The sequence below is a fragment of the Engystomops pustulosus genome, chromosome 1, assembly GCF_040894005.1.
Source record: "Engystomops pustulosus chromosome 1, aEngPut4.maternal, whole genome shotgun sequence".
NCBI lineage: Eukaryota > Metazoa > Chordata > Amphibia > Anura > Leptodactylidae > Engystomops > Engystomops pustulosus.
The window spans coordinates 48628858-48642350 of record NC_092411.1 but is presented as its reverse complement, the minus strand read 5'-3'; the positions used below and the strand labels follow the sequence as shown (position 1 = coordinate 48642350).

The 13493-nt window shown below is 39.5% G+C and overlaps 1 protein-coding gene across 2 annotated transcripts in view; it reads left to right on the top strand.

The window, feature by feature from the left end:
* LIX1 (limb and CNS expressed 1) overlaps nucleotides 1–13493 on the top strand; it is an 86170-nt gene that overhangs the window by 19532 nt on the left and 53145 nt on the right. For both annotated transcript variants that reach the window (XM_072139952.1, XM_072139941.1), the window contains exon 2: nucleotides 4920–5083. In XM_072139952.1, coding sequence (XP_071996053.1) covers nucleotides 4920–5083 — 164 coding nt within the window. The remainder of the gene's footprint in view (nucleotides 1–4919; nucleotides 5084–13493) is intronic.

The window sequence follows — 13493 nt, the reverse complement described above, 5'->3', positions numbered from 1 at the left end:
CAAAAAAATTAAATTAAGGAAGATTTTCCTATAAGATAAGAAACCCATCCGGAGTATCTAATATACCGAGATACTCGGCCCTTCTTTTAAAGGGTCTCAATCATCACTGCATACTGTGGTAATGAATTCCATAGTCTTGCTGCTCGTACAGTGAAAAAAAATCAGCCATGATGATGGTGAAACTTTCTTTTAAGCACAGATGTATAATAAAGAACAGAATATAGTACAGAAATAAGGACTAATATTACATATAAATATATGAATGGGTAGTGGCATCAGAAAAGTCCATATCATTGATTTTTTTCAATATACTGTGGGTACGGAAAGTATTCAGACCCCTTTACATTTTTCACTTTTTCATTTCAGCCAATTGGTAAGATCAAAAAAGTTTTTTTGCTCATTATTATATACTCTGCCCCCATCTTGACAAGAAAATAACTGAAATGTACATATTTTTGTTATTTATTAACCAAGAAAAACTGAAATATCACATGGTCAAAAGTATTCAGCCCCTTTGCAGTGACAGTCATATTTAACTCACATGCGGTCCATTTGCTCTTGATCCTCCTTGCGATGGTTTTACTTCTTCATTGGAGTCCTGCTGTGTTTAATAAAAATGAATGGACTTGATTAGGAAATACCCACACCTGTGAATATGACCTCAGTGTATGACACAGCATATGAGAATAATGAGGTCTAAGGAACTACCCAAGGAGCTCAGAGAGAGCACAGATTACAAAGAATTTCTTCAGCACTCAAGGTATCTAAGAGCACAGTGCCCTCCATAATTCTTAAATGGAAGAAGTTTCATACGAGCACAACTCTTCCACGACCTGACTGTCAAGCCAAACTAAGCACTTGTTGGAGAAGAGCCTTGGTGAGAGAGGTAAAGAAGAAACCAAAGATCACAATGTCTGAACTCCAGAGATGTAGTATGGTGATGGGAGAAAGTTCCACAAAGTCACCTATCACTGCATCCTCCACCAGTCAGGGCGTTATGGTAGAGTGTGCCGACGGAAGACTCTCCTCAGTGCAAGACATATGAAAGCTTTTCAACTGCAGGGACAAGACAATTGGTTGCAATTAAAGGAAAGATGAATGTGGAGAAAGTGCAGAGAGAACCTGAATGAAAACCTCTTCCAGAATGCTCTTTACCTCAGACTGGGCCGGAGGTTCACCTTCCAACAAGACAATGACCCCAAGCACACAGCTAAAATAACAAAGCATTGGCTTCAGAACAACTCTGTGACCATTCCTGACTGGCCCAGCTAGAGCCCTGACCTAAATCCAATTGTGGATTTCTGGAGAGACTTGTAAATGGCTTCCACCAACGTTCACCATCCAACCTGAGGGAACAGGTGAGGATCTGCAAGAAAGAGGCAGAGGAGCCCCGAATCCAGGTGTGAAATACTTGTTGCATTATTGACTTATGGCCGTACTAAGGTTTTGCAATGCAATGCAGGTAGGCCGGAGAATTTTGATGTATACAGCTTGCGTTGGATGCTGGAGGGTTATCGAGCACAGGCGTATAATAAATAACCCCTCATGTATGTAACATCAAGGAAATCTATATCCCTTTGCCCCATCCAAGTAAATGTATGCCAAGCATGAATGCCAGAGCCTCATTCCCTTTTCAACTACTTCAGGTGACTTGAGGGCTTCAATTCTTTTGGACACAGGGAATTCTACAGTGTTTAAACAGTATAAATCTTTGTATTGCAGGTTTTCCACAGCAAGTTCTAAGGCTCCATTCACACGTTCAAAAAACGCAACAAGAGGTGCATTATTCACAGGGACGGTTCGATGCTTAATGGACAATGTATAGCCATAAAGGGGCTTATTGTTACAATGGGGATTGCACGGCTGTGACAGGTATTTAACTGGATTGTGTCGTAAGCGATCGGATTGTGTCACCGCTGCGCCAACTTTCATGCGACAGATATGGGAGGGTGGGGCTTTGGGCCGTCAGACGATCCAACTGAATCGGACTGAGTGTGGGATTTAACATTCAAATTGTGTCGCAAGATCAAGCACTTACATGTACCATGGAGAAGAAGGTGAACTCAGCCAGACCTGAGCGGGGAAGCGACACATGCAGAATATCGGCGCACAATCTTAGTGAATCGCGGCACAGCGCATTCTCGTCAGACAATGCACTTTAGGTGAACTACTCCGGACGGGTAAGTAAATGTGCCCCAATGTGTGAACATTCTTTTATATGTCATACATATGGCCCAAACATTCTGTATGCTGCTAGGAAAGACATAGGAAGGTTTTAACAGACTCTTACATGCCACAAATAGGTCTTAGGCTCTGTGCACACAACCATCGTTTTTGAAACACTGGCTAGCACATGGTCATATGTATTTTTGTGGTCTTATGCACACTGCTGTATTTTCCTAGCTGCAAAACTCAATGCAAAACCTATTCCAGCCCTTGTTTGCACTGCAGGCTGTATTTCCTACTGCCATTGACGCGTGGGCCGATGTTGCTTGTGGCCTGAGAGAGCACCACAGCCTTGTGCATGTAGCCTTTAGCACAGCAAAAGGGATGTTAATGGGAAGACCAACTAGCATGCATATAGTTTTGTAGTTTCATAATAACAATTCCTGCTTATAACATACTCTAATATGTTAGGACAGGATGGGTTGGCACATTGGAGCAAGTTGTAAACACAGAAGGTCTATCAGTAACTTCCATTGTATTTTATGTCACTGTCCTTTGCAATTAGTGATGTAGAAGTATAAATATACACTACTCCAATCATGCTAGAAGTGGTATAAAATAACTTTTTTCACATTTATCTATGTAAACATTTACAATAATTGGACAATTGTAGCAAGCACTGGCTCCATTGTATGTTTACACCGGCAAACCTCCTGACATATTCTTACAAGAGAGAGAAGAAGGAGATGTGAATCCGGCCTTAGTGTTTATATTTTATCTATATTTATTTCTACTGCCATAGTTTTTATTTTATATACACATTAAAAATATCCGTGCTCCTAGGAATACAGCTCACCTTAGGATATGGATATAATGTTCAGTGAGCACTGAAAACCGGACAGCTGATACTGATTTACATGGAATCTGCTCAGCAGTCTCTGGCCAGAGTTTATTTGATATTTTTATAGAACATCCTTTGATCTTACAGGTGAATGCAAGGGTTTAAAAAAAACCTCAAGCTTATGTATTGTGTAGATTGAGTGCGATATTGTATTCCACAGACTGCAGATCAGCCAAACCAAGATGATTCCAACAGGGATTCTCTAAGACTCGGTGAATTTCTGCAATTTTGGTCATTCATTATTTTCTCATATCCAAACCAAAAATGTAATCGTGTTTATTTGATATCATCAGAATGAAATATTAGCTTGCTGTTTCCATATTACACTGTCAGTCACCTCTCCTGTAGAAATGTAACTTGCTTAGTAGAGCCAAGATGTAGCAAAGTTATAAATGCAGTTGAGTTTTTTCTTCTGAGATTCAGAATGTACTTTTTATATGATTTATATTAATAGACTTCACCTCCATAATCCCACTATTCCAATCTCCTAGTGAGATACCCAAGACCCTGTCCATAGGGCTGTGTTGTACATGCTTATGACCCTCTTACAGAGGTCATCAAGCAGGCAGTGATTCATTTTTCCAATGGGAAGGGGGTCATGTAGAATGTCAATGAAGCAATCAGAGTTTCAATATCTCTCAAAAGTTTTCAACACAGAAACTCCTCATAGATTCTTATGTGGGTTCATAATGATTGCCTTCAGTACCTCCAGCTCTGTTATCAACCCCATGGAAAACACTTCAATTGGACATTTACGGTTGATGTTGCAGTTTTCTGTATAGATTATTCTTTTGAGAGTTCTTGGAAAACTGATTGCAACAATACATTTCTCTGACAATTCTGATTTTCTTTGATATGCTGTATAACCACCTTTCCTTGCCCTTGAACCAATATGGTGGCATTCAAGATGGAAGCCATGTTCCAGAAGTAGCCTAAAAGTTGATCTTCCTGACCCATTACTTGGTGGGGTATCAGATATGTAATTTTCTATTTTGTTTCTGAAATAACTTCAGAAAATGTTTTCATATACAAAGGCTCCTAGAGAAAAAACATCATGTTTGGTCTTGAAGGAACCCAATTAAGGAATAACTTGGATTTTATACTGAAGTGGATGCTGCCATCTCTTTATTTTGGATTTGTGTTTATAGACCCAAGGAATTTCAAGTGTTGAGCCCCTAAGTCTGTGTTTGTATGGGTTTCCTCCGGGTCCTCCAGTTTCCTCTCATATCCCAAAACATACTGGTAGGTTGATTAGATTGTGACCCCCATTGGGGACAGAGACTGATTTGACAATCTCTGTACAGCGCTTCGTAATCTGTGTGCGCTATAGAAATAAAGAATTATTATAATTATTACTTCTATGAAATAACCATTTTTTTATTATATGGTGTTCTTATTAATCAATGGTATAGAACCCCCAACCTGGAAATCTCTGTATCCTCTCCATTTCTAACTGCGCTAACTACAAACTTGCAGACTTACTGGGAATTAGCCTGAGACTTATATGTGCTAACTCCAGGCACATGTATATTGTATGGGTGCACTTCATATACTAGGAGTACAAGATTTAACTCTAGTCAACAATTCTCAAAGTCTGAAACTGAGGGATGGGGGGAACTGAATTTGCTAGTTACAAGAGCATGAGGCCTCCAAAACTGTTGATGCGGTTCCTTTTACTACAGGTTCATTTAGTTTAAGAAAAATAGAGAATTTTGACATGACTGTTTCCCCAGCTTTTTACTACTTTTAACATGGAACCGTTTCATTAATATTCAGTATTTTCAGTTTATAATTCAATGTCCTAACCTAGTAGCTGTCTTAATGCTGATTTTATTCCTTTTATTCATTGCAGTAAATGTTGTTGCTTTGCTTCAAGAATTTTGGGAGAAAAAAGAGAAGAGGAAGGCAATCTTCCCCAGCGAGAGCTTGGTGGCCTATGAGTCAGTCCCGTCTCCAGATCCTCCCTTCGTCTGCTATGTCACGTTACCTGGAGGAAGCTGTTTTGGGAATTTTCAGGTAAAAAGAGTTTCCTGTTTACCTATAATATTTCAGGTTCATGTTTTCCATTCGGTGAAGTGACAATAAATAAGAGAATCCCATTCTGTCCTACATTCAAAGTCTATGGAGGTTGAAGGGGCAATAAAGTATGAGACGGGTCAAGAAAAAACAGACCTATTCAGTCCAGATGTATTTATCAACAAAATAATATTTTTAGGTGAGACCCATTAGAGGCAGTCTCCAGGTTACGTACAAGATAGGTTCTTTAGGTTTGTACTTAAGTTGAGTTTGTATGTAAGTCAGAACTGTATACTTCATAATTGTAACCCCAGTCAAAACATTTTTTGGTCTCTGTGACAATTGGATTTTAAAAATGTTGGATTGTCATAAGAATCAGGATTAACAATAAAGCTTTATTGCAGACACCTGATAACTGTTATAGCTGTTTATTGTAGCCTAAGGCTAAAGTACAGTAAATTACCAACATCCAGAAGTCCGAATGTAACTAGGTGTTGTCTGTAGGTCGCGTGTTCTTAAGTAGGGGACCACCTGTACTAATGCCATACACAAAGGCTTCCTTAGGAGTTCATGGGGGACCTGCAGTGCCCTGGTGGGCATGAATGATGTCGGAAATGGCAATTCTGATACAGAAGATTATTCCTTGTTTTATAACTAGACATTATCTTCTTTCATAATACAGAACAGCTATAAAATTCTTCACTCAGTTTATTATCAGTGTGTGAAAATATGTCAAATATGCAACACAGTATGTAAATATTTTTAGATAGATTTCCCTGCATAATAATGTGATCTCTCTGCAGAAATATGCAGTTAAAAAAGTCACTAAGCTAAATATTTGTGTTTGCATTACACATCTGCTCTATTCTATACATCAGTGTTTTTTGTTTCCCACATTTCTCAAGATTTTCCCATATTATTTTGATTTTTGGCCATGAAATTGTTTGGATAAAAATGTAAATATTGGTTCTATGTATCCAGGGGATAATACTGTGTAATGCAGTGTAAACCATTGCCTGACTTTCGCTTGTGTTGTAATGTTACATAATATACAATGCTTGCAGAGATGCTTTTATAGCTTTGCATTTGAGTAAGACCTCACAATTAGAGATAAGTAACCCATATGTTATAGCCATATTTTTACAATGATTTTCTTTGTACCCATTACATGTATCTCTTATGTGCAGTGCTTCCCAAAGTGTAGCCATGTTTTGCCAATTTTGTTTTAACCATTCTAGCTCTCTTTCCTGCCTCTGATTTAGCTTTTTAACTGTATTTGGCCTCCCTTTTCACTTGGTTGATAAGTGTCATTTAGTGGTGGCTGTACACAGAAATAATTTTATCATTTAAAGGGGTTTTTCAAGCCATGAGAAGGGGTATTCTGCCTCTACTTTGCACCAGTATTTTCCCCTCAGCTCCTGTATTCTGCTTATCCTATGTTCACATATTCTTACTCTTCTCTGCTCCTATACTGTGCCTCTCCTCTGCTCCTCTTTATTGGCTCTCTTCCACTCCTCTGTATGTCTCTCCTCTGCTTCTCTTTATTGGCTATCCTTTACTCCTCTGTGTGTGTGTCTGCTCTGTATGTCACTCCACTGGATGTCTCTGTATTGGCTCTCCTCCACTCCTCTGTATGTCTCTTCTCTGCCCCTCCTTATTAGCTCTCTTCCCCTTCTATGTATGTTTCTGTATTGCCACTCCTCTACTCCTCTGTATTGGCTCTCCTCCACTCCTCTGTATGTCTCTACTCTGCCCCTCCTTATTAGCTCTCCTCCCCTCCTATGTATGTTTCTGTATTGCCACTCCTCTACTCCTCCGTATATTTCTGTATTGGCTCTCCTCCACTCCTCTGTATTGGCTCTCCTCCACTCCTCTGTATGTCTCTTCTCTGCCCCTCCTTATTAGCTCTCTTCCCCTTCTATGTATGTTTCTGTATTGGCTCTCCTCTACTCCTCTGTATGTCTTTGTATTGGCTCTCCTGTACTTCTCTGTATGTCCCTCTTCTGATGCTCTTTATTGGCTCTCTTCCACGCCTCTTTGTTTCTCTCCTCTGCTCCTCTTTATTGGCTCTCTTCCACTACTCTGTGTGTCGCTCCTCTGCCTCTCTTTATTGGCTATCCTTAACTCATATGTATGTGTCTGTGTATATGTGTCTGCTCTGTATTTCTCTCCACTGTATGTTTCTGTATTGGCTCTCTTCCACTCTTCTGTATGTATCTCCTCTGCCCCTCCTTATTATCTCTCCTCCACTCCTCTGTATGTCTCTATATTAGCTCTCCTCCACTCCTCTGTATGCCTCTGTATTGGCTCTTTTCTACTCCTGTGTATGCCTCTATATTGGCTCTCTTCCTCTCTTCTGTGTGTCTCTCCTCTGCCCCTCCTTATTATCTCTCCTCCACTCCTCTTTATGTCTCTGTATTAGCTCTCTTCCACTCTTCTGTATGTCTCTCCTCTGTTCAATTTAATCTCTCTCCTCATGTTCCTACTCTGTGACTCTCCTGCTTCTCTTAATGGCTTACCTCTATTTCACGTTATGTCACATCCCTGTTCATTTGAACCTCTCTTTTAAACTCTCAAGCGCTTCTGGATTTGGGGTTGCTTAGTGAAAACGGGACCTAGAGTTTGATCCCCACCGATTTATTTGGTTATCCCCTATCCTGTGCCTTCTTTACCATAAGAAATGTAAATCTATGAAATAATCTGCCTCAGGGGCTTCTCACTGCTGGATCATTTACAGAAAGATAACATTAGTTTTAGGATCTGTATAAAATGCTGTCCCCCTCAGCCCTGTTCCCTGCTTTTTTTAATCACAGGTTTGAAGTCCACTGACTTCATTGTCTTTTTGCAACCATACCTTGTTACTATGTATATTTGTGCACTTGTGACTTATCTATTTTATTTTAAAAGAATCCTACCAAATATTCTCTAATACAAAATGCTTGAAATGAAAAAAATTAAATAAAGTTTTGCTTAAAACAGGTTAATATCATAGTTAGTGCCAGACAACTATCAAGTTGATCTCTTAAAACACAACACTATGGACGTTTTCAACGACCACCATCCTAATAACCTATGACAGACTGTATCAGGAGCTGATAAAGCCTTAAAATGTAGCCGCATCAAAATCTAATTCCAAAATAAGTAAAAAGGAGCAATCACCATGTGACATGTCTGGTTTTATCTCCACTAAGGACAGATCTTCAGACTGTTTACAGACATTTAATCTTAGTAGATAAAGAACCAGAAGGCTTCGATAGAAACAAAAGTTATGACTTCTTTTTTAAATTAAGTTTAAAGTTGACTTTTCTGTATAAGCATAAAGGGGACGTGACCTTGTCCAGCTATTCCGAATATCTCATAAGAAACATTTACCTATTGATGTTAACAATCAAAGCACAGATCTCTTTGATACATTGGGGAATGGATTAAAGAATTAGTATAAAGTTTGTAGCCGTTGTGCATCTGATAAATTGAGGTCATTCACACGGACATAGCCCAGGCGGGCATACAAGCGTGTGCCGGAGGGAGGAGAGTGAGCACTCACCCCTCCCCTCTCCATTGAACGGCTCACTCACGGCTCAGTCACAGTGCGGTGTTCGTGTGCATGGGGCCTGATATGCTACTCTCATAGGCTTTTCTAAGCATGAGGTGAAAGAATGGTCAGGTTTTTTGGCTTTTTGTAAATTGGGGAATCGGCTCCACCAAAAATTACACTTTCAAAATTAGAAACCTTAAATTTTTAACATAGCTATCCAAGTTATCCATGAATGGACATTCTCTACACTGGGATCCATATTGCTGACTACAGGAATGTACTTGAGTACGTCTTGCCTTTTCTATCTTTTAGGTTTAGACCTTTTATTACCTAAAATAAATCACAGCAACTATTTTTTTTACAGTTCTCATTAATCCCAATCTAAAATCCTGAAGATGTAGAGTTCTGCGCCTGTTATATAGCTCATACAATGCAATATAATTGTATGTCCATAAAAATATATTTCTCATTAAAATTTCTATTTTCCGTGATCCTGTAAACCATATATTTTATGGTGTGCTTATTAAAGTTGGATTCCCCTTAATCATGCTTAGAGCATTTCTTGTATGCTGTCTCCTATAACTCTGCACTGTCTTGGATCCTGGGAAAGCCGTGGAAGTGCTGTGTTGCATTTCAGATAAACATGATAAGCCTGCAGTATATTATATTTATGGAATTCCCAGGAGTCATTTTCCCTCCAGGATAGATGTAACTTTTCGGATGTATGAAAAAAAAAAAATAACATCCTCACTGGAGTTATTGACATACTAGTCCAGCATCAAGATATTACATGAATACAAGCTATCCCAACCCCTGCTCACTGGATTCTTATATGGAAACATTTAAAATCAGAGGGTCGTCCAAGATTACTGAAAAGGGGTCAGCACGCTTGCCCACTTTTGTAGCTCAGTTTTGTACGCTTTAGAGAAAAAAATCCACTTGAAAACACAACTTTCCATTAATGTAACCATCCCACATGTACGTCACACTCTGCATATCTTTAATACATACTGTTTTTTTCCCTCTAAATGCAGGCACTGCCCTGCTACAAAAGACTCAATCTTTAGCATTTTCCTTGTTTTCTTCTACTCTGCTTTGCTATGTTATGAGGCATCAGTTGAACATAACATGACTGTCCAAAGACATACGAATATGTGAATTTCTACTAGCTGAGAGGGCCCTGTGATTATCCTATTTATCTATACTTTCCATACCATAAGTATACAGTCAGGGAGGGTGAGCTGTGAACGTCTTATTCAGACCTGTCTAATATAATTAACTGTGATAGAAGTTTTTTAATCTATATAGAACACTCTTTGCAATTTTTTTTAAAAAACAGTAACTGCTAATGATTTTTGGGAAGTATTCTGATGACTTCTATTATAAACCTTGCCTACTATAATACTATTATACATAGCTTTACCTATACTAGCTTCGCAGACTGACAGGCTAGCTTCACGGGCAGTTAAACTATGCCCATCCCCTGCTCCCTTAGCATCTCCCCTCTCCCCCTGCCTTCTGTGATGTCAGCAGAGATTGGGGAAAGTGCTGAGGGTGAAATGTGCGCCTGCACAGTAAAGCCTGTGATGTTACAGCACAGAGGGACCCTGGTAACACTCCCCAGAGCCCTGTTAGCTCATTAGCATAATTTTGAAAGCTAATTTTAGAAGGAGGGTGTCCCTGGATAACAGTCACAGTCCTTGGATCTATGAGTAAGTGTTCCTGGTTTATCGTTCTTGATTTTTGATGGTAGATTTCCTACAAGTATAGAAGGCATGTCAAGAGGGAAAGGTTTCTATAAAGATAGAAACAACAAGGGCAAAAAAGTGTTTGTACAAGAAAAAAGTAGATCACTCTAATGTTGTATGTGATGGTTTATATGATTAGGTTGAAATCTATATACATTTACAGACCTCTAAACTATTAACATGCCGTTGTGACATCATGGCTGGTGATGTTCACCGATATGGTTGATTTTGGAAGTCCCGCCATTGGGTGTGTATAGAAACAACTGATTTCTTTGTGTTGGAGATTTGAGATAATTACTGAAATATGGATCCTGCTCAATGCCAATATTATGGTATTGGATGTTTATAATGGTCCATGTGCTTTTATGTTCCTGATGAAAACTCCGCTTTTTCTAGCATTCGCCTTCATTTTTTCGAGAGTGTAGCTTGATGTTTCATGAATATCAAATACTTTATTTGTGGTTACATTGTGTTGGGTGGGTGACTTATCCTATAATCCTTCCATCTTCTACTGACAATATATATTATATGTCTATGCTTTTAAAAATAGTTCCGTGCCATTTTTGGCGGTCTAGTAAATCCTCAAAACCACATGGTATGGTCATGAAACTGTACAACAATTTCCATTTCCCACAGTAAGACCTATGTTAGCCCCAACTGATCTGACATTTGGCTCCCCTCTTCCTGAACTCAGCCACTCAATGCTTTATGGTTCCAACAGATGTTTTTACTTTTAATAACACTGGGGACTTTTTTTTATATATCTGTATATGTTCTTTTCTATTTTATTTTCTTTTATTTAGGATGATCTCTTGTCCTATATATGTATATTATCAGTTTTGTACTTCTTCACTCATAAATCTCCCGCTTTTGCTTCCTTGAATGTATGGAACTAGTTGACGTAGTTTAATGTTATATATTTTATGTTCTATTAAGTAAATGACAACAACTAATGAGTAGCATAAATTGTGAAAGCTAAACATAATAAAATGGCACTGGGAGTTTTGTGAGTAATGAGAAGATGTCTACCTCTGTTTTGGAATAACTAAGAAAATCAGATAATAACAAATAAAGACAGGACTCTACGAAGCAGCCAATAGTAAGTCGTCATTGTATAATCTAGGAGAACAGATATTTAGTACATGTGCAGGGGTGTAAGAGATGTTGATGTCACTTTGTTCCACTTGCTTTATAAGTTAAACCAGCAAACAAATGTTACCAATAAGATGATGTGTATCAGATGCTCTACTGACGCCTTATAATGTTAATGTGTAATAACTTGTTACAATAATGATGTCCATATTGCAGATAGTACAGAAGGTTCTGGCTGTATATGGGTCCTAAAGCTTCAAGTTGCTCTACAACAGTAGACCAAAAGAGACAACAATGAAATTCTACTTCTCACATGTTTAGCTGGATGTATATACAGGCAGTCCCCGGGTTACATACAAGATAGGGTCTGGAGGTTTGTTCTTAAGTTGAATTTGTATGTAAGTCGAAACTGTATATTTTATAATTGTAGATCCAGACAAAACAAATTTTGGGCCCAGTGACAATTGGAGTTTAAACAATTTTTGCTGTAATGGGACCAATGGTTATCAATGAAGCTTCATTACAGACACTTTACAGCTGATTATTGCAATCTGGGACTATAGTAAACCATCCAGAGCATCCAGAAGGGTCTGTCTGTAACTATGGGTTGTCTGTAAGTCGGGTGTCCTTAAGTAGGGGACCGCCTGTATGTACCCTTTTAATACATATATATTATACATACTGTATGTAATTGTAATTGTGGCTTGTAGTATTGTAGGTCCTGTGGGGACCTTTGATCACTTTGGCACTATTACAGAACACTACCACAACTACTGTGCACTGTGATGGGCACTCCTGCATATACCCTAGTATTATTACATGGAGAATTTTACTAGCAGTAGTAGTAGTTCTAGTAGTATGATTCTATTATAGATACAATAATTATATATAAAGTGCTACAATGAATGCCATGAGTATCCTGTTGGTTGTAGTAATGCAGAATGCTGTGTCTCGGTGTGTGGAGCTATATTTGGGGTACATTCACACACACATATGGGGGCAGGCATATGGTGGTGCACTAGAGAGGTAGTGACACCCCCCCCCCTCTCCTTATAAAACATTGGCGCACACACTGGGAAAGATTCCCTGTGTACGCTAACATTTCCGTCAATGGGGATGTACATGCAGCCTCAAATTTGCGAACGCATATATGTCCCCCCAGACAGTTGTGTGAATGAGGTCTAAGGGTTCATTCACACGCGGCATACCTCCCTGTGCTGGAGGTGAGGAGGAGGTGACCCCTCCTCCCTCCATAGAAAACAGCGGCGCACGGCCGTACACTTGCAGAAAGATAGAGCATTCCCCGTGTACGCCAACATTTCCGTCAATGGGGACATATATGCAGCCTCAAATTTGCTACCGCGTATATGTCCCCCCAGATGGTTGTGTGAATGAGGTCTGAGGGTTCATTCACACGCGGGCATACCGCCCTGTGCTGGAGGTGAGGAGGAGGTGCACAGCTGCACACACGCAGAAAGATAGAGCATGCTCTATCTTTTTCCATTGTGCGGCGAGGACCCCCGCCGGGCCGCCATTGCCGTCTATGTGGAGGTCCCCATGAACGGCCATGTGAATGAGCCCTTAAGAACATTAATCGCTGCATGATGATTTTCAAGATTAGCACTGTAAACCTATGTTCACATTTTATGCTTTTTACTGATCCATAGACCTAAACTGCATCCCTTCGGCCTCCTTGTGATCCGTATATGTTGGCATACAACAGCAAAAACAAAAGATGAATTGGCGCAGTAAGCTTTATTATGCTGGTTTAAGAAAAAAGTATCTGTTTAATGGAGGCCATAATAGCCTGCAGGAGATAGATGCTTTTCTATGGCATCCATTCCTCGCCTCCACTAAACGTATACTATGGGTGTTCCCATACTTACGTACTTGTCCATATATGGAGATACTTTGAACATTGACCGTAGCAAATGACTGGGGAAGAGCTGAACTGGCGGACATATCTCACTGTGTGCATGTGGAGCGGGATACTCTGCAGCCCTCTATTCTAAGTATTTGTCGGGAAGGTGAAAAA